General features: G+C 42.5%; 1 protein-coding gene across 1 annotated transcript in view; it reads right to left on the reverse strand.

Moving 5' to 3' along the window:
* The window catches only part of SPTBN5 (spectrin beta, non-erythrocytic 5), a 367,667-nt gene that overhangs the window by 336,880 nt on the left and 3,749 nt on the right, over nucleotides 1-27,038 (reverse strand). The window contains exons 4-6 of the mRNA XM_073608935.1: nucleotides 17,739-17,855; nucleotides 16,215-16,372; nucleotides 8,711-8,939 (exon numbers count right to left, since the gene is read on the reverse strand). Of these exons, the coding sequence (XP_073465036.1) occupies nucleotides 8,711-8,939; nucleotides 16,215-16,372; nucleotides 17,739-17,855 (504 nt within the window). The remainder of the gene's footprint in view (nucleotides 1-8,710; nucleotides 8,940-16,214; nucleotides 16,373-17,738; nucleotides 17,856-27,038) is intronic.

Below are 27,038 nucleotides of genomic sequence, written 5' to 3' on the forward strand. Positions count from 1 at the left end.
GGGGGTGAAGTTACATACTCCCCTATCTTTAGAAGACTCATCTGCTTTGTGTTCTCTGCCTCTCCTGATGACACTTAATGAAGAAAAAAAAAAACTTCAAGTTCAATACTGCAGGAAGTACTTGACAGAATCCCTGCGTGCCTATGGTCCACAGGACCGGGAGACAACGGTAACTTAAAGGTGCCACCAGTTTCAGTCAAGCTAAAAGAGGGCGCTTCATTGCCCCGGAAACCACAATAACCCCAAGAAGAGAATCCTAAAAAGAGAACCAGGTACCTACTGTGGATGCCTTTGACTGCAAAATACCTCACAGAGGTGGACCTTACAAACGTTTTCTTCAGTGTCCACCCTCACCCCTTCTGCTGGTACCTTTTCGCATTCATCCACGGAAAGAAACGGCAACATACCTAAACAGTTGTGCCACAAGGGGCACAGAACTTTCCAAGCCAGTTTGCAAAAGCTATGGCTATCATCCTTGACACATGACAAAAGGAACACCCGGAAGTGATTCTCTTCCAACATGTTGATGACCTTCTCTTTTGTGCAGCTGACTTACCCCCTCTTGAAGTCACCTCAGAAAGCCTGTTGTGCTATCTTGCCAACCAGGGCTGCAGAGCCTCAAAGCCCAAATTGCAGTGGTGCTCAACACCTGTCATTTTCCTTGGACTAATTTCCTAGTGCAGAGCATGGATTCCAGAAGCCTTCCTACTGATGCTCTGCAATCAGACCCTTCCAGATGTCTCCTGAAGAAATATCTAAAGTTTGAAACCCTTGAGTGCGCCACCCCCGGCGCTAGGGCTCCCAGCCTACGACAAAACGCTCAAGCTCTTTGTATCCGAACGTCTGGGACATGCTGCAGGTGTACTCACCCAATCACACGGCATCAGCCTACGCCCCATAGGATATTATTCCTGTCGGCTGGATGCGGTAGCAAGAGGAGGCCTATTGTGTCTGCGAGCTGGATTTGCTACACAAGACTTGCTTGACAAAACTTTGAACTTGGTCCTCGGACACTGCCTCGTTCTGCTTGTTCCCCATGACGTTGTTGCCATATTCAACCAAGATCCAGCCGAAACACTTGTCCACTACCAGACACTTGAGACTCCTGTGTTCCCTCCTACTGGACAGCATTACTCTATTAAGTTGTCAAACACTGAACCCTACCACCCTTCTTCCACTTCTCGAGGGGGGAAAGGAGGAGGAGGAGTAGAGTCTTGACTTGTTACCCCCGTGACCGCACAGGACACGCGGTCACCACTGAAAACACTGTTCTACAAGCTGAAGCCTTAACACCGGTGATGTCTACATAGGAGGCAGAGCTATAAGCACTTACTACAGCACGTAAATGGGCAGAGGGAAAAAGAGCCAACATTCATGGACTCAAGATATGCTTTCAGCATTGCCCATGATTATGGTGTTATCTAGGACAGAGGATTCCTGATGGCTGCAGGAACACCTGTGAAAAATTGATTGATGCCTTGCTTCTCCCAACCCAAGTGACTATTCTGAGTAAAAGCACACGACAAAATGAACTCAAAAGAAGCTTAAGGCAATCATCGAGCCAATACAGCTGCCAAACAGACAGCTGGTGGTCCGCGGGAAGTGGACAGCAGGGTGGTAGAAGAAGACCACCCCGTGCTTACCTTACAGACTTTCCCAGTGGACAGAGTTTATCTAAAAGAACTACAGGAAACAGCAAGTCCGGATAAGAAGGAAAGCTGGAAACGGAGAGGAACAACTCTCAGAAATGGACTATTCGAGTGCAACAAGAAGCCTTGTCTACCCAGGAGTATGTACCCAGCCGTGGTGCAATGGGCACATGGAGCTGCCCACTTGACAAAGACTTTTATGAACTCTCTTATCAACAAGTGTTGCACCAAGAGTTACTCCACTGACCGACAGCTTCTGCAGATCATGCATTATCTGCACCAAATGTAACCCAGAATGCACAGAAGAAGCACCTGGCAAAAGCCCTATACCCCATTCCAGAGGATGCAAATTGATCATTCTCAAGTGCCAAGAAGTGGCAGATTCGAATACGCCCTAGTGGAAGTGGTCATGACTGCCAGGACCACAGCTAAGAAATTACTGAGTGAGATAGTATGTAGATTTGGGGTCCCAGAGGTGATATTGAGAGATCAGGGACCAGCCCTAACAACAACCCTTACTAAAGAGATTTGGGCAGCACTGGGGGTTCAGTTGGCACTACACATCCCATACCACCCTCAAAGTAGCGGGAAGGTAGAAAGGATGAATGGGACACTAAAAACAGGATGTTAAAGATGGCCCAAGAGACTAACATGAGTTGGCCAGACAGTTAGCCCATTGCCCTGTTCAGTGTCAGACACACCCCCAGGGGAAACATGCCCTATCCCCTTATGAAATTTTGTTTGGTTCAGCTCCCAGACTTGGTTGTTACTTTCCACAACAGTTACAGTCTGATGTGTTGACTAATTATGTAACCACATTATCACGAGAATTAACCTGAATGCATGTCCAGGTGTTTTCTTCCATTCCAGATCCTGAATTAGATACAGGAACACACCAACTACTGTCTGGAGATCCTTGAGCCAAGTTATGATGGTCCATTCCAAGTTTTGCTGACCACAGCCACCTCAGTCAAGTTGGCCAGGAAGAACACCTGAATGCACGCTTATCACTGCAGGAGAGCGTGTTTTCGGGTGCTGCATATCCTTTTTCTGTTTGATCTAGGGGGGAGGGGCCCAGGAGGTGGCCATCACAAAAATGATAACATAATTACGTTTTGGTGTAACTCTTCAGGTACACATGTGACCACCTTTACCTTAGATTACGGTGACATAGTACCTTGTCCGTTTGACCCTTCATGGTGATGCCATTGGTACAGTGATATCCCTGACGGTAAGGACATATATGTATGCCATACATACAGTTACTGGGGACAGAGTTGTGGTTTCTGTGGGGGCCAGTGGGTTGGAACACAGGGCCAGACTGGGCGACCACAGAGTGCATTAGACAAAAAAGATGAAAATAGAAAGCCCCCATATCCTAACCAAAGATACCCCTGATACATACACTGACCCAGCACACAGTCAGAGGAGGAAGCGAGCAGCTCTCTCCGGAAGCTTTGATCCTCATGTATACATACATGTCATAGGGGTTACAAGGGGGGTCCCTGATGAGTTTAAAGGCAGGGATCAGGTAAAAGCTGGTTTTGAGTCTTTGATCCCCATAACAACTGTCAGCAAGAATGTAGATTGAATTAACTACATGTCATGGTTATGCAATAGAGTTTGTCGATCAGCTTACCTGTCTCCATGTGTTCATCTCTAGAGACCAGCTGACCCTCACCTGACTGCTTTTGTAACCTCCCCTCTAAGCATGGCCCCACCCCAGGCCCTATCAGGGAACCCTATATTAACCTGTGCACTGCAAGCCAGCAGTGCTGATCAACCACTGTGTGTTAGCCTATGTGTGTACTTGCTATGTTTCCTACATCTGATTTCTGTTACCGACTTTGGCCTGTTCCCGGCCATCCCTGTCTGCCTGCGACCCTGATGTTCCAGCCAGCTCCCTCCTTCCTCTGCTCCTGTAGTCTACCGTGAGCGTGAGCTGTGAGACCCTGGGGGCCGCGACCTGGAGCCAGACTGCAGCGCAGTCCATCCTCACCACTAGAGGCTCTGGTGAACACCTGCTGGCTCTTAGACTCCGCGCCCTGGGGAATCTATGCTCTAGCTCCCAGTGGGATCTGTGTCAGTGATCCAGTAGACCTGCTTCCTGAACCTCCCAAGGTACAATCCGCAGCAGTCACCCGTAGGGTCCACTACCTTGCAGTGCACTCCTGATCCCAACGGTGTGCATCTGTCACCCAGCCTCTAGGTGACCTGACACTATACATATTATAACCAACAGAGATTTGTAAATTACTCTAAAGATGCCCTCCAGGGAATTTCTGATCAGTTAGCCCCCACTTCCTACATGACATTCCAGGACCGGATGGCCTTAGACATGGTGTTATCTGGGAAAGGAGGTGTTTTGTAAAATCATAGGAAAAAACGGGAACCTGTTGTACATACATTCCTGATAATATTGGCCCAAATGGTAAGGTTACTTTAGCTATAAAGAAATTAGAAGATCTGTCACTAGAGTTGAAGAAGAACTCAGGTATCACAGACCCATGGGATCAATATTTTAGCTGGATGAGTGGGTGGCAGAAGGTGTTCGCCCAGATACGGGTAACGGTATTAATAATCCTGGATCTTTTAGCCCTGATTATATGCTGTATTCTACCTTTTGTAAAAAAGTTAATGAGCAAGGCTGTAGACAATAGCACACCTACATTTCTCCACCAAGAAGAAGAGGACCCCCTTATGATGGAAGATGACAAACCCTTCACTCCTCTACAATCACTCCCTGTCCATAATCTCACAATCCTATAGGGTTATAGGGATAGATAGCGCCTGACTGCACCTCTCCAGCTGTATCGAGGAGGGAAGTGAACAGTTGCTGCCCAATTCTATATACAGCCTAAAAGAGTTGCTGAGGAGAAGGGCCAGGCTAAAAAGTAGGACCTTTAGTATTAGGGACAGAAAAGAGAAAATAGTCATTTTAGGGGGGATTGTGAAGGAATGTGATGTAGATAATAATAGTAATCTGAAAATGTCTATTTTCTTATGTGCATACATATTTTTCTCCTTACTCATTATATAAGTATACAGATTTGCTCTGTTCCTATATTTTCTCAAGATGGCGATTACCCCCTACCTCCCACACATCAAAAGAATGCGGAACTGGAGATAAGACCAGAGAGAGCCAAACCTCGTTATGAAAATTATCCATCTTCTTTTCTATCTTAACCAATGAGATGTACCTATTAGACTGACATAGCAATGACGTATTTGTGTGTATAAAACATTAACACCGCCTTGAATAAATTAGAAGTGTAACAGTAACGAAACTGAGCGTGTCTCAGTGTGTTTACTTTTATATGCATGCATATCAACACTTTTCAAATTAGAGACAGCAGCAGATAACCTTGAGCTCGATTGGAGCTCTTAATCATTTCCATAACAGAATGAGGGACAACAACTACTAACAAACGTATGTAGGCATAGGACACGCACCCTGCCATTCCCCCTTAAAGGAGAATTAACCAAAAAAAGGTTAATTAAATCCACAAGGACTTTTTTTACCTTTATATTGGCTTTTAAAATGTACAAATGCAGCAATTTAGAAATTGAATGAAAGATTTAGCACTGGGAAACAATTTTTGAAAGATAAAAAGTGCATTTTATATACAACTATATGGATCAGACCAAAATGAGGGACAAATGAGGGGGAAAGAGGGACATTGCTCCAAATCAGGGACAGTCCCTCGAAATCAGGGACAGTTGGGAGCTATGGGTGTGTTAGAAATTTTTTCTTGATCGGTGGCTGCAGCCAATGGTTTAGAAGGGAGGATCCCCATCCATCACAATTGTGTTGATGGAGGCATCCATTCATATTTTTAAAACATTTTTTCAGCCAGAGGTCTGAATGGAAAAAAACAATCCATCTACAGTATGGCCAGCTTAAGCCTTTCCCTCACTTCCTGTCTCTGATACACTGAAACAAGAAATGGGGGGTGCAGTTTTCACTAGGACAGGAAGTCACATACAGCAATAAAAAGGTTGTCACAAGTTCTACGCCTTTCTCACAATACTATGTTCTGCCATTAACAGTGTACCAATTCAGGAAATTGGAGACTGATTTTGTTTGCTGAATGCGGTAGCTTGCATATGAATAAGAATATATCCTGCTTACAAGCGCATCAATGCATAGAATGCTCATGTAGTCTACACATCACCTACAGCAGGGATATGCAATTAGCGGACATCCAGCTGTTGCAGAACTACAAATCCCATGAGGCATAGCAAGACTCTCACAACCACAAGCATGACACCCAGAGGCAGAGGCATGATGGGACTTGTAATTTTGCAACAGCTGGAGGTCCACTAATTGCATATCCCTGACCTACAGTAATCATAAGTTTGAATGGTACCTGAAGGCAGCAGAAGAGAGGTGCTCTTAGGTTGAGCAGATAACAGCCAGATGCAGATCCTCCTGCATGACCACTCCAGTAGGTGTTGCTGATCATTTCCCTCACTTTCAAATGAAAGTCTCCTGAGCTTAGTTAATGTGGTTTTATGAGGGTCTACATTAAAGTAGAAATTCAGGTTTCATATCACTTTAAATAGTTCAGTTGGGCCAAGCTGGCCCAAACAAACTGTTTCCATTACATAAAACGAGAATAGGAGGGAGACAATGCTTCCTCTAAGAGAATGGGATCTTTAATGGAGACATCAACGTCTGTTACCAAGGTAAACACGCAGATAGTGAAGAGGAAACTATTCTCGTTTTATTCATCACCAGGGATTTGGAGACATTTATCTGTTTCTGAAAACAGTCCATTATCACTTTTTCCTATGTTTCCATTACATAATGATGCAGCCTCTGTGTGTGCTGTAATATTCTATAGTAGCATTAGCTTTATACAATAAGCGGCGCCATGTTCCTGCAGCAGTATGAGTGACTTCCCGTCTTCTGCCGCAACCAAATAGAGTTTGCCTGAATGCTTCTCTACCATTCAGGGGAAGCCTTGTATTTTTATCAATGAATACAAGGGTTCATCTGATTGGTTGAGGTAGAAATCATGACATCATCTGCCTGTCTCTCCATCTCAGCCAATCAGAGGAAGCCTTGTATTCCCTGATTTGACATTCACGTGACTTTATTTAGTTCTGACAGCAGGCAGGAAGTCACCCATACTGCTGTGAAATGTCAAGGCCTGACAAATTTGCTTTGAATCTAGGAGTCAAGCTTTTTTGCTATACAGCACTGCATTACTTTAACTGGCAATTGCGCAGTCATGCAACACTGTACACAAATGACATTTATATCATTTTTTTTGCACAAATAGAGATTTCTTATGGTGGTATTTGATCACCACTGGGTTTGTTTTTTTTTTTTACTTTTTGTGCTATAAACGAAAAAAGACCAAAGATTTAAAAAAAAAAAATTATATTTTTTTATATTAGTAATGGCAGCAATCAGTGACTAATAGCGGTACTGTGATAGTATGGTGCTCATTCTGACACTGGCTAACTGAAACTGACATCACCAGTGACACTAATACAGTGATCAGTGCTAATAAAATGCACTGTCACTGTACTAATGACACTGGGTATGAAGGGGTTAACATCTGGGACAATGAAAGGTTTAAGTGCCCCTTACCCAGAAATGTCTGGTGCCAACAGCAAATTGGCTGAGAAAAGTGCATGCGCAAGGACACCATTTCTATTCGCCATGGCGATCTGGCGCCTGGGATTTGTTGAACCATGCTGTATGTAGCTAATGCTACTACAGTACATCACAGAACACACACAGCAGCCACATTGTTATGTAATGGAAATAGTTTGGGCCAAGCTGGCAATTTCCATTAAAGTCACATTAAACCTGGAATTGTACTGTCTTTTCAACTTTGCAGACAAATAGTTTATATTTGTTACATGGGGAGTTGATTTAATAAAGGCAAATAGGTGGTTCACTTCACAAGGGAAGTTGAACTTTGCAAGTTAATGTTCCCCAGAGCTTAGTGAATGAGGTGAATCTCTCTGACTTTCAGCATCCAATCATGTGCAAGCAAAACACCTTTTTTTTACTTTCCTTGTATGTGATTGGGTATTCTTTGCAAAAGTAAATGTCACCACACTCTCTAAGCTGTGGGGAAAATGCCCTTGCAAATTGAACAGTCTATTTGCTTTTTAGTAAATTGTCCCCCATCTTCATGTAGCATACTGTTAAAAATATTTAAAAATTACCACTTAAAAGAGGAATATAGGAATTGAGTTTGTGCCAGCATGACCGAAAAAGGTCTGCCAATGGCTGCAAGCGATGACCGGAGTGTTTTGGCGGGGATCGTCCCCCCTGTCAGAACACAATAGAACAGCAGGGGAGATTGTTAGTACATTGGATTCTTAATACAGTGGCTCCGACCTGAACTGTCAGGTTTCTTTTTTTTTTTTTTTGTTCAACCAGAAAAACACTAGTAGTGTGTATGAGGCGTTAACAAGAAAAAAATCACATTTATCTTGTTTTGTTCAGCATTTGCACTCTTTTCACAAAGACACACAAAGACAAAGATCCATTTCCTTTAAAGGAGCTAAAGAGAAAATGCAAAAAATGCTGCTTATCTCTATCGATAATCAATAAACTGAGGAGAAATTCCGCTAGGGCAGTGATGGCGAACCTTGGCACCCCAGATGTTTTGGAACTACATTTCCCATGATGCTCATGCACTCTGCAGTGTAGATGAGCATCATGGGAAGTGTAGTTCCAAAACATCTGGGGTGCCAAGGTTCGCCATCACTGCTCTAGGGCAAAGAAAATATTGTCCTAACACTATAAAGGTGGGTACATACTAAAGTTTTTTTTTCGTGCAAAGGGGGACGCCACCCCACCAGAACACTCCGATCAGCGCTCTCTGCCATTGGCTGAGATCGTTGATTGGGAGTTGGTCGGCTGCTGGTTTTCCAGCATGCACGTCCGACAGAAGTCAGACAGACCGACATACACACGGGCAGAATGACGGCCTGTATTTTTTGTACCATGTGTACGGTGCTTTAGTCTGCTGCTATTACAACTATGGGAACCTTACGACACCTTATGCAGTACATAGTAAAGCTGAACTTACATTGCCAAGCCTTTTCTGGACTGTCTTCCCTTGCTTCATCTTGGAAAAGTAATGGTAATACAGAGACACGTATGTCATGATGGACTTCTCATCTGGGTGTGGGATCGCCACATCTTCAGCATCCAGGAGCTTGGAGATACCCAGTTTTGTTTCTGCCACCTCAAAGGCATTATTCAAGTTGTATATTGGCTTGGTTGGCCTTAGAGAGTCGTAATCTATAAGGTCAGGCCTAAGACATAAAACAATATTTTATATGGTCCATATAGGGCATAAAATAAATCCTGCCAACAATTAAAGGAAACCTGTCATGAGAGAAGTTTCTTAAATAAACCACGTCAATCAACCATAACTCATCGGAGCATTGAGCAGTTGCCATGGGATACTGCAATTCAGAAACCTTACTTGACCTGTAAGCGACCAAAAAAGTAAAGTCACATTTTACAGGGAAATTTTAAGAGAGAGGATAAAGCTAGTATAAAATAGTCATATTTAATAAGGAGCGGGGAGGAACCAGGGAATTCAAAATATAAACAGATTAAACTTCAGCTTTAACTATAGAAACAACACACTCATTTACAGGTAAGAGTAGTCATTGGTGCTACCATGAAACATTGAGGGGTACAGATACTGCTGAAGCATAAATTCTGCTCTACATTACTAAGGCTGGGTCCACACATGTCCGTCTGCGGTTTGCAGCTTTGTTCGCCGGTTCAGGTGCGATTCAGATGCAAATGTTTACTTGAATTTGCATCTAAACCAGACCTAAAAATCGCACAAGACCCTTTTCAGAAACGGACCACGGCTGCCCTGGACATATGTGAACTGGCTCAATTGAAAGCCGATCCAATTCACATGCTATGAAAATCGGATGCAGATAGAAATGCATCCGATTCGCATATATGTGAACCGAGCCTAAAACAAACATCAAAATATCTTGGCTTTTGTATTTTTCTTGCTACAAAAGGTATGCTAACTATTATCATTACTATGCAACCCACAGATTATATCTTGTTTATGATGGAGCAAAGGTCATAAATAGATACGTTTATGTTAATTATTATCAGTTTAAAGTAGGAGCTAAACAGCTTAATTCGCCAAGGGAGGGATATATCAAGAAAGGCACAGACAAAATAAAGACCCATTCTCATCATCTTCTTGCAGTAACATGAGGGCAATGCACCAAGCGCAGCGCAATGTGACACATGTGCATTCGTTTTTAATTGCATCCTAATGCATGTATAGAACACACCTGCATTACAGCGCACTGCAGGAGCAGGAGCAATTTTTCCTGCATTGAGGCCCATTTAATATGAATAGTCTAAGGTGACTCTGTGCCTCACCCGCAATGCATGATAAAGCGAACTGCAGGCATGTGAACAAGTCTTAAAGGCACTGGTAAAAATTGGATGCATGTCTTTTGATCTGTGCAAACATGCAGTGCAAACATGCAGTGGAACTGATATATATTATCACCAATCTAAAGTGAACACTGGGTATTTTACTGTAAAATTGGGAGGTCAAATTTTATTTAATTCATCAATATTGACAATATTTGGTGTCATAGTTTACAGATGCAGATTTGCACATACGCATTGCACTTTAGATTGGTGATATTATATACCACTTATATGATTCTTTATCCATTAAATATTATTGATTTATTCACATATAAATCAGTTCCACTGCATGTTTGCACAGTGTATATAATTACACATATTAATTTGCATATTTGCACATAATAATGTATGATTACAAACATATTCAACAGATTTAAATATTATATTGAGGACTACATTCTATGCTTTAGAATATTGCGGACCTGCGTTACCTTGCTCTCAATTTTACCCTTCCGTTTATGTCTTTTGATCTATCTATGTTTTTTGATCTATCTATGTTTTTTGATCTATCTAGCCATGTTTTGTTGAATAAGGTGAAAGTCTAATATCGTTGTGGGACCTGGATACATCACTAGCGAAGGCCAGTGCTGGCAGTATGCATTCAGGGACACGGATTGGGAGCAGCGACTGTGTCAGTGCAGCTGCTGCATCCCAATAGTCATGAATAGGACTGCCTGCATTTAGATGCACAGAACACCTGTGCATCCCATGCCGGCAAACACATCCTTTCCCACTGATGTACACTTATGCCTGTGTGAATGAGGCCAAAAACTGAAAATAATATACAGTATCTCACAAAAGTGAGTGCACCCCTCACATTTTTGTAAATGTTTTATTATATCTTTTCATGTGACAACACTGAAGAAATTATACTTTGCTACAATGTAAAGTAGTGAGTGTACAGCTTGTATAACAGTGTAAAATTGCAGTCCCCATAAACTAAAATAAAATAACAGCCATTAATGTCTAAACCACTGGCAACAAAAGTGAGTACTCCCCTTGTTGTAACATGAAAAGATATAATAAAATATTTACAAAAATGTCACTTTTGTGAGATACTGTACATGTTTACGACCCGCTCTTGTTCATTGACAAGCCAGTTGTCCAGTGCTTGCAAATTGGCACCTAATGTAAAAAGGGTTGCCAGCCCCTGTACTATAGCATCAAAGTGACCGTGTTTGTTGAAAATAGTTGATAGTTGGCAGAAACAGTTGGATCCGAAGTGGAGAGCGTGGTGTACTTTATAAAATGTGATCTAGATTTCATACACTGAGATTCATGTGACCATAGGTACTTTAAAGCAATATTGAACCCAAAAGCAAACATGTATTATATTTTAGCTTATCAATTCTTAGATGTGATGGCTACATTAGTTTTCTTTTTTATGCGTTCTTTCTTCTATTTTCATCTGGTCACCCAGCTAAGTTATTTTTCAAAAGAACAAGATTTCTTGCAGATGTTTCAGTTACAGGGATAAGACAAACCATTTACCACTGGCAGGGGTACTTACAGTGATCCCTTCTTATTTATTTATGTAAAACCAAAATCCCATATGGAAAAAAAAACTGTTCCTGTAACTGATTATAATGTATTAGCTGGAGTTTGGATTAAATTTGTTAGTATATAGTATATTTAAATCCGCTTGTACAACTAACAATCCCTTCCTCCCAGACCGACAATACTGCTTGTCCAAAGGTGCCCCCTGTGTTCATTCATTCAGAGTGCAGGGGCACTCTAATAAACCAGGTGAAAACAGAGAAAAAAGCCTAAAAACGAAAGCAGGCATCGCATCTAATGATTGGTAAACTGCAGTACAATATATAACATTATTGGTTTTGAGCTTTGAGTGATACCACTTTAATCATCAGTCCATTATACATCACTAGTGGGGTCAGATATGCAAAGGAAAAAATCGAGTACAAAACTGTTTCAACATTAAACACCAGTTCACGCCAAAACCTTTTCATTTGGATTGAGTAGGGAGGGCTTAAAACTAGGGTTGCACTGATACCACTTTTTAAAGACCGAGTACAAGTACCGATACTTTTTTCAAGAAGTCGCAGATACCGATTACCGATTCTTTTTTTTCATTTCATGTGACAGTGGCTCTAAGATGCAGCACTGATGACGTGTGGACTGTGTCAGTAGTTTTTTTTTTTTTTTACAATTTTATTTTTTACAATTTATTCTTTAATTATTTTCTACAACTATTTTTTTTCCACAATGCCCTGACATATCTTGTTTGAGACGGGGAAAGGGACTGAGGATAGAGATTCCCCAGTCCCTTTCTCTGCAGCCTCCGCTGCACTGGAGATCAATGGAGAGGAGACAGAGGCTCCTCTTCATTCATAAACTGAAGCATCGTAAACACAGTTTTACGATGCTCAGTTATGAATGGACAGAGTCAGTTCATTCAGAAAAGGATGGAGCCGGTAAATGACAGCTACCGTTAAGGCTCCTTCCTCTGCTCTCCATCCTGACAGATTGAGAACAAAGGGGGCAGAGGAGCACGGAGGGGGACAGGAGGGGTGTCAGAAACCATGAATCAGACCGAGACAGAAATACAGTTAAATCACACTTGTTTAATAATAAAAGTAAATAGAACAAACGTAGTCAAAACATAGCCAATGTTCGGTAACCGGAACGGATAGTCAGACAAGCCAGAAAGTCAGGAAGCCAGAGATCAGTGTAGTGGAACAGCAAGCAGGATCTGGAGCCAGAAGGAATGTCAGCCAAGCAAGTATTTAACGGAAATGCAGGAGATAGTCTCTGTAATGTTGACCAAGGCGAAGGCAGAGATCATCTGGGCTGGACAGCTTAAGTAGGCAGGACTGACGAGCAGGATGTCATCAACAGGTGAGTCACTCTGGAGACATAGGAGCTGGCAATTAGCCAACAGCTGAGCTGCCAGCTCAGAGAGAGAAAGGGCTAAGCCCTGCCCTGACAGTACCCCCTCCTCAATGACCCCTCCCCCTCGGAGGACCACCAGGCTTGAGGGGAAAACGTCTATGGAAATCATGGAGGAGGACAGGGGCATGTATATCTGAGGATGAGACCAAAGAGCGCTCCTCCGGACCGTACTCTTTCCAATGCACCAGGTACTGTATGCTCGCACGGAACCTACGGGAGTCAACAATGGACTGTACTTCATACTCCTCATGGTTCTCAACCTGTACAGGGTGAGGATATGGCACCGAGGTGGTAAAGCGGTTGCAGATCAAAGGTTTTAATAAGGAGACATGAAATACATTTGAGATACGCTTATTAGAAGGAAGGTCTAATTGCATAAGCCATTGGGTTAATCCTGCGAAGAATACGGAAAGGCCCAATAAACCAAGGTGTGAACTTCAGAGAGGAAACATGAAGTCTGAGGTTGCGAGATGACAGTCATACCCTGTCCCCAACCAGGTAGGAAGACCCAGGCAGGCGTCTGTGGTCAGCATGGAGTCTGTACCTATCATTAGCATGTCGCAAAGCCTCGTGGACTTGTGCCCAAGTGGAACGAAGACCACGGAGATGCTCCTCTAACACAGGAATACTCTGTGGAACAAATGAGTCAGGTAACATGGAAGGTTGGAAACCATAGTTCGCCATAAATGGGGACAATCAGGAAGCAGAATTCAAGGCACTATCGTGAGCAAACTCTGCCCATGGTAAGAGGTCTGACCAGTTGTTATGATTATCGTAAATATATCAACATAGGAATTGCTCCAAGGACTGATTGGCTTGTTCTGCGGCGACCATTAGACTGCGGGTGATACGCAGAGGAGAAAGCAAGCTGAATTCCCAACTGTCCACAAAGGCTCACTAGAACCGAGACACAAACTGACTACCCCTGTCCGAGACAATCACCTTGGGTGATGTAAGCGAATGATCTCCCGAGCAAAAATTGAGACATTCTTGAGAAGCGGTCAACCCCCATAAGGATAACTGTGTTGTCCTGGGAGTTGGGTAACTCCACAATGAAATCCATAGACAGGTGGGTCCGCCTCTCTCCATTGGGTATGCGTTGTAGGAGGACCACAGGATATTGTCGTGGAGTCTTACTCTGAGCACACACGTAACAGGCAGCTACGAAGGCGGTTACATCAGCACGTAGACTAGGCCACCAGAATTGTTGGGAAATGGCCCAAAAGAGTTGATTCTTCCCAGGGTGGCCAGCAGCCTTGGGAGAATGGTAAGTCTGGAGCATGGCAGTATGGAGACTCTCGGGGACAAAGCAGCGGTCACAAGGTTCCTCAGGAGGAGCACAGGAACCGGAACCGACTCCATCTTGTAAGAGAAGGAAAATTGTTGTGATAAAGCATCAGCCCTTACATTCTTAGTAAAAATAAAAATAAAATAATGTGTCTGCGCTAGAAAAAAATCACATCAATCAAAAGTGCAGCAATAATAAACATAAGCAACATGGGTGTTTAACAAATAATACACTTGAGTGAAAATACCACTAAGTGCTAAAGTGTAAAGTGCACAGTGCTATATAAAACACACAATGTGAGTGATTAATCAAAAAACATATCACATAGATATTGAATCAAATGAAATGTGAAGGGATATAACTACTGGTGAATGAAATAAAGTCCAAAACAGTATATATCCAGAAATATAAGAGTGCCCAGAAAAAATCAAAGTCCGGAGATTTAGTGAAATTCGCATATCCTTCCTTCCAAAAGTGTGTCACCAAGAAACATGATGTAGTGTCTTCCAGCCACCCCCACAGGTGTATATGCTCACCTTCCTGTGTGTGACACAGCGATTAAACTATGTCAAACAAAGCCTTGGAGCCACTCCTGTGCTCGTTTGGAACCAGCTGTGCAGACCTCCAATGCTCTCAAATGAAGTTAGTATATGCAAAAGAAAAAAACTCCATAGCGCAATATTGCAAGTGTAAAAAAGGATTTTAATAAAAAAGTTTCTCTCCCCTTGCTGGGGTACTCACATACTATGGGTGCGTGAGTGCACCATCCTTAACAAACAAAGAACGGTCAATCTCGCGGTGTGGCATGCGATACGGTGTGTGTATTGAAACTCTCCTTCTCCCTCTCTGCTGACAGCTCCGTCCAGGCCCCTCCCCATTCTTAGTACCGGTTAAGAATGAGACAATGTAATTGAAACTTGACAAGAAAAGAGCCCATCGCGTCCTTCTGGGAGAGAGGCATTTAGCCTCAGACAAGAATGTGAGATTCTTATGGTCAGTACGAATGAGAACCGCCACAGTGGTACATTCGAGGAGATGTCTCAATTCTTTAAAGGCTAAAATGATCACTAACAGCTCTCTGTCACCAATCTCCTAATTGCACTCCACAGGTGACAACTTCTTGGAAAAGTAGCCACAAGGATGCATAGCACTCTCAGAGGTAGTATGTTGAGACAGAAGGGCGCCAACTCCAGTCTCAGAAGCATCAACCTCAAGGATAAAAGGTAACGTAGGATCAGGATGTGCCAACACAGGAACAGAAACAAAGGCAGCCTTGAGACTCTCAAAGGCCTTAATGGACTCCAGAGACCAAATCTGTGGGTTACCATCCTTTCTGGTCATATCAGTCAGGGGCTTGACCAGAGAGGAGAAGTTACGAATAAACTTTCGATAATAGTTGGCAAAGCCAAGAAAACGCTGCAGAGGATGTAAACCCACGGGTCGGGGCCACTGTAAGACTGCTGAAAGTTTCTCTGGGTCCATTGAAAGACCAGCAGTGGAAATTACATAACCCAGGAATTTAACCTGTCCACGATGGAATTCACACTTCTCCAATTTACAATAGAGATTGTTCTCTCTTAGTTTCTGAAGCACGCGATAGACATCTGTGCTCGGGCAAATGCTCGGTATCGGCATCGATACCCATACTAGTATAGGTATTGGTGCAACCCTACTTAAAACCTCTGTTAGGTTTGTATTACTGCATCCCCCTGGGAGATTTTTCAACCTCACTTCCTGTTCAAGTAACACCCTGTCATAACATGACGCATAGGGAGTCACTGGGACAGCACCTGCAGGGCAATCTGCCAATTAGACCTAGAGACAATGATAAAACCTGATAGAGGTTCTTCCCCTTTTTTGCCATTGTAAAAAGACATACTTTTAGAATCTTCCAAGGAAATACAATTACCTGTGAGCATGAATGAGAGCATTGAATGCAAGACCATCCCGCCAGCTTTTGGAGAAATCCTGCACATCCACATTGGAGTAGGGGGCTGTTTTAATTTGACACCAAATAAGAAGAGCTTCTTTGGCCGATGCTTGAGCTGCAGTAGCACCAAATTCATCCTGGTTACAAGGACAAAATATTAAAGAGGAATTTTTTTTTTTTAAATTGTAAGAAAATGCAAAAGCCAAACTTTTGTAACTTATTTTATTAAGCAGTTAGGGGATAGGAGATGAATTACACACCAAGCAGCTTTGTTATTAGTTGTAATGTTGTATATCCTGACTCAAAGGGGAATTTTGCATGTGTGCAATGCCACCCCATGTTTACCTATGCTCCAAGCGGGGGGGGGGGAATAAAAAATCTTTTTGTAACTATTGTTATTCTTTGTCAACCACTTTACAAATCATTTCACATTTCTTTTTCATTATAAATTCACAATTCACAGAGCTTTATTCAACCCCCTAATGTTGAACACGGTCCATCTTGCAACCTACCATACAGAAGCCATTTAATTTTCTGCCATCTGCACATTGGTATGAGGGCTCTCAATGTATGGAGGTATCAGTTGACTGTACGGTCATGCCATCACATCATGTCTGCTAGAACATCACCTCGTATTCATACCCAAACCACTGAATTTCAATACATTAAACTGCTTGGTCTGGTTTATGGAGTCTGTGGAGTCATACTGAGAGGCCACAACAGGTGACACCAAAGGCAGCTAAACCACATGAGGCTCAACATCCACTAGTAAGGGCCTGCTTTAGAAAGGTGGCCACCAATGGCCAGATCCCCTAAAATAAATGTCAGGTAGAGTGACTCCTGTATGTCCAATGCAATGCTCTGCACCAGGACCTACTATTGACATTTCACAGCACACTTGCAACACTTATCAAGTGATAATGATTGCTTGTGACAATTGAATGGGCTTGTCATCTCCCTCAATGGAGGTAATAACGCCAAATAGCAACAAGCAATGCTCTAATCGGGAGCAACATTTGCAGAATTCAACCTTTATACACTGTGGCAACAAATACTCCATATATGGAACTTTAGGCTAGGTTCACATTATCGTGTGTGGGGAACGCACACAAAAGAAATGTGCTGCTTGTTAGCAGACGCGCGGGGGTGCCATTAATTCCTAATGGCTCCCCCCAGCATCAGGAAAATGCCTGCATTTTTGTGCGTGCAAAACTGCATGATGCCAAAGTACATTGCGATTCTGTGCAGTGTGATTTTAAAAAAGGGTACAAGACTTTTTGCCCCGAAATGCTGTGGGTAGGGCAGCCCATTGAAATAAATAGGCTGCCCTACATGCAGAATGCAGCCGCATAGATCTGCCAAGCCTTGGTAAGCACTGCAATCACATGCAGACTAGTTTGTATGGGAATCATAGAAACTTGTTTTCACTTGAGTTTCATTGGTCAGTTTATATACTAATCCTTCTACAACAAGAGGGTCTAGAGTTCAGTACTTTAGCTGTACCTTATCCAATGTGATGGAAGCAATCTGAAATCGCAGAATAATAATCCAAATCAATCCTAAAATTAATGTCCGATCTCCATCTACGATATTTTCTGGACCAATAAGCTTCACAGGGACCTAGAATAGAAATAAGGGGAATTAAAAAATAGGACATGGTCTACTTATAACAAAGCTGCCATTATAGCGATCTGTCGCTACAAATAATAACACTATGGTTCTGACGTAAACTTAGATCTAACATTATATTGTATGCAGATGATTGCTCTGGAAGACATATTTAAAATTCAACATTTATGTTTCATTATTCCAGGATGCCAGTTTCAGCAACTTGTGTAGAAGCTGTCACAGTTTTATTTATTTTTCATCTTAGGGTGATAACTGAGTGTGCATGCTACCGGTTCCTTTTATTTTTGCCTTGTCTGGACAACTCCGGTCAAGGGTGAGGGATGAAATGATAGGCAATTAAAAGATGGGTAAAAAGGCACCATTTTTGCCAATTCATTTTTTTTTTACAGGCAACCGCCCTGAAAATTATTCAACAATAAGGGATAGTTCACAGCACTGGATTGCACAGCATTACCGTTACTGCTATGAAATGTGACAAGTCTCTTAAGCTTGCGTAATAAGCAGCCATTTCTTGTTCTCTGCAGACTTTTGATGCTTTCTTCCCATCCCTCTATATCTATGATAGGCCAATATGTTAAAGTATATTTAAACCATAATGGTAACCTTTTCTATCTGCTCCATTTGGTCTGAAATATACAATTTAAAGTGTACTAAATCAAGTAATATGAAAATAGTTCATCCCCCCCCCCCCCCCCCCCAGTGCTATACCTTTTTGGATGATCTGTATACCACATTTACATGATAAACTGAACAGTTTCTCCAGTGCTGAGGGTCCAGGTAGTAGAAGATTTCCACTACAGCCTGTATACACGCCCACATGCGTGGTGTCAATATCATGTGACCTGGCTAGCTCTGAGAACAAGTAAATGTTCTTTCCAGCATAAAAGACACAACTGAGCATGTGCAGGTCGGCTACCCTGCCTGTGTTAGCTGGTTTTCCCCAGATAGACAGTGCAGGAGAGAAGGATCTGTGCATACAGGATAAAACAGTCTTTTTACACAATGCAGAGGATTAACCCTTTAAGTTCCACAGTGAGTATAACAAGCATGCTATGCTGCATATACAGACTGATTTTACTGTTTGAAATTACCTTTGGATCCTGCCAGAAATCTAGTGATATTGTACATTCCACTGTACTCTGCAGGGTTATCCTAAGCAGAGTTATTAACTCTGCCTAGTTCGCCTTTATGAACTACTGAACACCTTCCCTTTACGTTACAGAAATAAGTACAATGGAAGTTTTTTTCAGTAGTCCTAACACACTTCCTGACTTAGACTGTCAACAGTAAATGGATTCAAACATGCTTGGGACAAACATAGATCTATACTCAGACAAAAAAAATTAACAAAAAAAAAAGTAAATTAAAGTGGTGGTAAACCCGGCTTTGTGACTTATATCTACAGGTAAGGTTATAATAAAGCTTACCTGTCAGTACAAGGAATATCTCCTAAACATGCACTGTTTAGGTGATATTCATTGTTTTTCTCACTTCAGAGCGCACTGCGCTCTGAAGGGATGGCATACTGATTATGCCGTCCCTTCAGAGCTCTGAGCTGTTGCCCTGACCCCATGCTCCATGCGTGCTCCATCCATGGCTCATCCATTCATCCTTGCTCCATCCGTGCTCTATCCATGCTCCATGCGTGCTCCATCCATGGATCATCCATTCATCCATGCTCCATCTGTGCTCTATCCATGCTCCATGCGTGCTCCATCCATGGCTCATCCATTCATCCATGCTCCATCCGTGCTCTATCCATGCTCCATGCGTGCTCCATCCATGGCTCATTCATCCATCCATGTTCCATCCCTGGCGCATCCGTGCTCCATCCATGGCTCATCTGTGCTCCATCCATAGCTCATCCATCCCCATCCATGGCTCATTCATGCTCACCCATACCCATCCATGGCTCATTCATGCTCACCCATACCCATCCATGGCTCATTCATGCTCATCCATGTCACATCAATGCCACATCAGTGATCATCTGTGCCACATCAGTGATCATCCTTGCCACATCCATGCCACATCCATGCCACATTAGTGCTCATCCGTAGTGTATCAATTTTCCTGTGCAAATATGAGTGCCAAAATAATAACATGTGAATATACAAATATATAATACATTCATGTGTATTTCTTCTTGTGATAATATAAATCCTGTGCTTGAGTGCAATCAAATGTTTAATTAATAAAAATGTCAGAAAGAAGTTGTGACTTGTTGAGTCTTCACAAATCCTCAAAAATCCGTGCTTTGTATCTATTCACCTCAGTGCTCCCCCATAAGAAATGCGCTCACCTCACAAAGTGTGACCTCACACTTACGTTTGGTCAAATAAAGCTTTTTAGTCACCCTGGACTGACACATCATACTTTCCTCCTCATTGCTCCATTGATGTGCCTCCATTATGACTCGATATACATGAGAGAAAAAGAGCTCCAAATAAGGCTTATATCGTTTTAAACAATATTAAATTTATTTAAAAATGTGCATAGAATTCACATTTAAAAGGTGCTCCAGTGCACCAACTGTATACAGCGTATATCATATAAAACCACAATGCTTCAGCTACTTCGTGTCTCTCCGTAAAAGATGGAAAAGGGTCTTGCCAAACAAATCTGCCCCTCCCCTATGTGTTACATCACAGGGTCTCGTGACTCTGATCCCCTGCAGATTTTGTAAGTTTGCCCACTTATAAAGAAATGAAGGGTCTAAAATTTTTATCATAGTTGTATTTTAAATGATGTAGACAGAATATTAACCAAAAATCCAGAAAAAAACATGATACAGATGCTATAAATTAGGTTGCAGTTCAGTGAGTAAAATAAGTATTTGATCCCTAAGCAAAACATGACATAGTACTTGGTGGAAAAAACCCTTGTTGGCAAGCACAGAGGTAAGACGTTTCTTGTAGTTGGTGACCAGGTTTGCACACATCTCAGGAGGGATTTTGGTCCACTCTTCTTTACAGATCTTCTCTAAATCCTTAAGGTTTCTTGGCTGTCGCTTGGCAACGTGAAGTTTCAGCTCCCTCCATACATTTTCTATAGGATTAAGGTCTGGAATCTGGCTAGGCCACTCCATGACCTTAAAGCGGAGTTTTGCTACAAAATTTTTTTTAGATGTCAGCAGCTGCAAATACTGCAGCTGCTGACTTTTAAAATAAGGACACTTACCTGTCCCGGGGTCCAGCGATGTCGGCACCCGAGGCCGAACCGTCCCTCGATCCTCGGGTGCTGCCGCCACCATTCTCACTGAGGGAATCGGGAAGTGAAGCGTTGCGGCTTCACTGCCCGGTTCCCTACTGCGCATGCGCGAGTCGCGCTGCGCGTCTACACTGGTCCCCATTGTGTTGTGGGAACTGTGTATTTCCCACAACACAACGGGGGTGGGCGGGGACTCTGCGGCTAGCTGCGGCTAGCTATACCCAGAAGTGGGTGCAGATACCTGTATTATACAGGTATCTGCACCCTCCTCCCCCCTGAAAGGTGCCAATTGTGACACCGGAGGGGGGGGAGGAATCCGATGAGCGGAATTTCCACTTTAGGGTGGAACTCCGCTTTAATGTGCTTCAACTAGAGCCACTCCTTTGTTGCCTTGGCGGTATATTTTGGTTCATTGTCATGCTGGAAGACATATCCATGACCCATCTTCAGTGTTCTGGCTGAGGGAAGGTTATCATCCAATATTTTATAATACGTGGCCCCGTTCATTAGCCCCTCAATGCGGCACAGTCAGTCTGTACCTTTAGCAGAGAAACAGCCTCAAAGCATAATGTTTCCACCTCTGTACTTGACTGTAGGGATGGTGCTCTTAGGCTCATATTCAACATTTTTCTTCCTCCAAACATGTGCAAGTCAAGTTAATGCCAAAGAACTCAATTTTGGTCTCATCTGACCACAGCACTTTCTTCCAATTCTTCTCTGAATCATTTAGATGTTCATTGGCATGACTGTACATGTGCCGTCTTCAGGAGGGGGACTCCCCATGTTTGGAGGAAGAAAAATGCTGACTATGACCACTAAGAACACCATCCCTACAGTCAAGCACAGAGGTGGAAACATTATTTTTTGGGGCTGCTTCTCTGCTAAAGGTACAGACCGACATTGCCGCATTGAGGGGCCATTGGACAGGGCCATGTATTGTAAAATATTGGATGAGAACCTTCTTCCCTCAGTCAGAACACTGAAGATGGGTCATGGATGGGTCTTCCAGGATGACAATGACCCAAAACTTACCGCCAAGGCAACAAAGGAGTGGCTCAAGAAGAAGCACATTAAGGTCATGGAGAGGCCTAGTCAGTCTCCAGACCTTAATCCTATAGAAAATTTATGGAGGGAGCTGAAACTTCAAGTTGCCAAGCGACAGCCAAGAAACCTATAAGGATTTATAGAAGATCTGTAAAGAAGAGAGGACCAAAATCCCTATTGTGTGCAAACCTGGTAACCAACGATTTGAAACGTCTTACCTCTGTGTTTGCCAACAAGGGTTTCTCCACCAAGTACTAAGTCATGTTTTACTTAAGGATCAAATACTTATTCCACTCACTGAACTGCAACTTAATTTATAGCATTTGTTTTATGTGTTTTTTCTGGATTTTTGGTTGATATTCTGTCTCTATCATTTAAAATACACCTATGATTATACAATATGATTATAATACACCCCTTCATTTCTTTGTAAATGGGCAAACTTACAAAATCTGTAGGGGATCAAATACTTATTTCCCCCACTGTACAGTTGGTGCACTGGAGCACCTTCTAAATGTGAGTTCTATGCACATTTTTAAAGTAAATTGAATATTGTTTGAAACGATATAAGCCTTATTTGGAGCTCTTTTTCTCTCATGTATATCAAGTCATAATGGAGGCACATCAATGGAGCAATGAGGAGGAAAGTATGATGTGTCAGTCCAGGGTGACTAAAAAGCTTTATTTGACCAAACGTAAGTGTGAGGTCACACTTTGTGAGGTGAGCGCATTTCTTATGGGGGGCACTGAGGTGAATAGATACAAAGCACGGATTTTTGAGGATTTGTGAAGACTCAACAAGTCACAACTTCTTTCTGACATTTTTATTAATTAAACATTTGATTTTATCAAGCACAGGATTTATATTATCACAAGAAGTAATACACATGAATGTATTATATATTTGTATATTCACATGTTATTATGTTGGCACTCATATTTGAACAGGAAAATTGATACACTAAGTGGTTGGTTACATTCATTATCACTAGCGCAGCATTATTTGTTTAAGCACTTCAATACCAGGCACTTACGCCCCTTTCTGCCCAGGATAATTTTCAGCTTTCAGCGCTGTCACACTTTGAATGACAATTGCACGGTCATGCAACACTGTACCCAAACTAAATTTTTTATCATTGTCTTCCCACAAATAGAGCTTTCTTTTGGTGGTATTTGATCGCCTCTGCAGTTTATATTGTTTGCTAAACAAACTAAAAAAGACCAACATTTTTGAAAAAAATTATTTTTTTTTTAGTTTCTTTCATTAAATGTTGTTTTCCCTTTCACTGACGGGCACTGATGAGGCGGCACTGATGGGCACTGATGAGTTGGCACTGATAAAATGGCACTGATGGGCACTGATGAGGAGGCACTGATATGTAGAATTGATGGGCACTGATAGGCGGCACTGATATTCAGCACTGACGGGCATCAATAGGCGGCACTGATATGCAGCACTGATGGGCACTGATAGATGGCACTGATGGGCACTGATAGGCGGCACTGATGGGCACTGACAGGTGGCACTGATGGGCAGAACTGATGATTAGGTACTGAGAAGTACTGACAGGTGTTACTGCTGGGCAGTGATTGGCACTGTGGTGGGCAGTGATTGGCACTCTGGAGGGCAGTGATTGGCACTATGGTGGGAACTGGCACACTTTATTGTTGTGGCACTTCTGGGCACTGATTAGCAGGTTATTGTTACATTTGAGGGGTCTGTGCTGATAATCAATGTGCTGATTATCAGCATAGACCCCCCTCTGACAGGGAGAGCCGCCGATTGGCTCTCCCTGTCAGCGCGAAGCGAGGAATGCCGTTTACCGGCACTTCCTGGTTCACGTGATGATCAGCTGTGATTGGTCACAGCTGTTCACGTGGTAAGAAGCCTCTGACAGAGGCTTCTTATCACGGTCGGAGATGCGGGGTGTCAGACTGACACGCCGCACTTGCGATCGCCGCTATGCGTGCCCCCACAGGCGCGCACCAGCATGTCATCCTGCTGGACGTCATATGACGCCCAGTCAGGATAACAGAACCACTTCCCGGCCGTCAATCTGCTATAGGCTGGGCGGGAAGTGGTTAAAGTTTTGTTTTTTTTCTCCCAGAGATTACTACCGCTTTAAAAAAAAATGGGTCAGACTTGATGGACCACTTGTTTTTTTTTTCTGCCATCACTTTTCTAAGTTTAAAAAATGTACTGCAGCACTTAATTATAAGTGCATCTGCACTTTTAGTTTTCCCTTGGTCCCCCTGCAGAGTTCCCTAAATACCTCTTGAGCCAGACTGTAAAGTCCACCTAATGCAGGTTCATGTGATGGGGTGGCAATGATGCTGCACTGCTTCTGAATTCAGAGCAGAGTTGCCACTCTCATGCAGGCCAGTGTTGCCAACCGTCAGTATTTTTACTGGAAGCCAGTTAAAAAAACAGGCAATTTTCTCCTGCCAGTAAATGCCAGTATAAGGAAAAAGTTGCCAGTAAAAAATATGGCTGTGATGTTTGGCTCGGTCCAGAGCTGGCCGAGACCATCCGAGTCCCTGCTACAGTGTGTTCAGGCAGCTCTGGTGGAGGCAGTGCCCGAGAGTGTCGTGTGATGTCATGGTGCAAGGTAGCCAAGCAGAGCGGCCAGAGCCTTGTGTGCAGGTCTGCAGGACAGGAGCAGGAGCGGGAGTGCCAGTGCTGTTTAGACTGGAGTGGACTGAAGGGACCAAGAGTGTGTGTGCCTTCCTATTCTAATATCTTGCCCTCTTGAGTCCTGTTCCTGAGCTACTTACTTACTATATCGAAAATAAAATAAGAAATGTGTTTTTTGCCCTAATATCTACCTTAAATCACATTGCTAATTGCATATTGTACTTGTTTGTAGCCTAAATACTAAAATTTGCACTTAAAACTGTAATTTTGTAACTTTTGGAAATTCCAGTAAAAACTTGGCTGTGCCAGGAAATTTTGGGTGACGTCTCAGTAAATTTCAATCTGGTAGGTTGGCAACACTGATGCAGGCTGTGCCTGCTTGTACTACATTGGGATGAAAAAATATTGCAGGGGGAGTGACTATCAGCATTGTCACTGCTGATTCACTAGCCCGTAGCTTGTCAGTCAGCCACACTCAGTCCCGCCCACTGTTTTCTGGATTGACAGCAGTGATTCTGCTGCGGAAAACACCACAGTGGAGAAGTGGAGCATGTGGGACACAAATAAAGGATTTGGCTCCATAAGGGATTTTGCTTACTTTGAGGCTTGTGCATCACATAGTAATTAGATATTGTACTTGTTTAGACTGTCACTCATGAGCCTATAATTGTACTTTTAACTAATTTAAAACTTTAATAAACATTACTGAAACTAAAGAAACCAAATCATTCTACAGGAAATGTAGATAGGCTTTTTTCTTCTGATTGACATGTTGTTCTATGACTAGGCTGAGCTTACAATTAGAGAATCAATATACAAGACATTATGAGCGGCTTGGTAGTAAATTCCAGGCGAATCATTTATGTGGGACAAACTGGGGATTTGTGATTTTTTTTTTTAGTTGTGTACTTACTAACTAAGAAGTTAAAGTGGTGAAATGTTAAAGAGAACCTGTAATGTTGAGGAGAAAAGGAACTGAAAAGGAAGTGGTAGACACAACAGGAAGTGAAAGGAATTCTCCTGTTCTCTGTCATCAGAACAATTGTTTCAAGACATAGAGAGTAAATCTCTGTATTCGGGACACAGGTGGCAATTACAGCCTTGTTGAGGTTCCAACTCTTCTCAACTCTATTAAAAAAAAAAAAAAGAATTTGGATAGACTTTATGGACAAATCATTTGCACGCCATACATATGTTTAAGGGCATTAAAGGTTTTGGATGTCAAAATGTTTTACTGGCATCCAAGTATACTTAATTGTGGAAAACCTATATATTCCAATTGTTATATTTTTCCCTTTGAGTTGGTTAACTTCCAAACTAGTGCTATATATTCCATGACCGCAATATACCATAAGATCAGCGAAGGCATAAAAGAATTATGCTGTCTGACTTGCATATTGCAACAATATTGTGTCTGGGTTTGTGCCATGGATATCCCAGCCAGGAAAGTAATATACGTAGTTCATATATACAGGTCGGGGGAGGGAGATGGCAGACACACAGTGACAGAACGAAGGCCGTAGACTCTTCAGACTCAAATGAGCAATATAAAATATCCAGCAAATAACTGATTCTTCTACCGAAAACATTTACATGCTGAACCCAAATTGGCCTTCATGGTTGACATTCAACTATATTGAGAGAATAAGGTGGGCAATCATTGCTGAGCTTCTTCTGACAATCTAAATTACCTGGCTGCCTTTGGGTTTGATACGCACAGTAACCACTTATTAATGACCAAAATGCATCAGCTGAGGTCAGAGTAAAGTAAGAACTCCATCAGCATACTTGTTCTGGGTCATTGACACAATAGAGCTGATTTATTAAAAATTTGATTTGCAAATGTCTTAACATTTGTGCAAGAGTAACACATAATTATCGCAAAGTAATATATGTGTAATAGTTTTCTTGTTGCCTTTCGCCAGGCAAATGTTACATTTGAATAGCTTAAGAACATTTGAATGTAAGAGTTAAAAGGCTAAGAACATTCAACCTGCAGGAGAAAGTATGAGGAACACCTGCCCTGTGTACAGTCTATAGAGAATCTTGTGTGAACGAACAAAGGAATGGATGTTCAACCAAACAAAGCTCCAGCTGCAGAGTGAAGTAAAACATTCAGCAGTGGTATTACTACATTACTGGAATTATACATCACACTTCCGCAAATATTGAGACTTTCATAAAGTGCTTTCAACCCAAAAGCATTGGAACCATTGGGTCAGCATAGTATCCATCAAGTCATTTGACTTACAAGCGTATATGACCTAGGGGGGCGTAAGCCTCTC

This window comes from Aquarana catesbeiana, linkage group LG13 (assembly GCF_042186555.1).
Source record: "Aquarana catesbeiana isolate 2022-GZ linkage group LG13, ASM4218655v1, whole genome shotgun sequence".
Taxonomy (NCBI): Eukaryota; Metazoa; Chordata; class Amphibia; order Anura; family Ranidae; genus Aquarana; species Aquarana catesbeiana.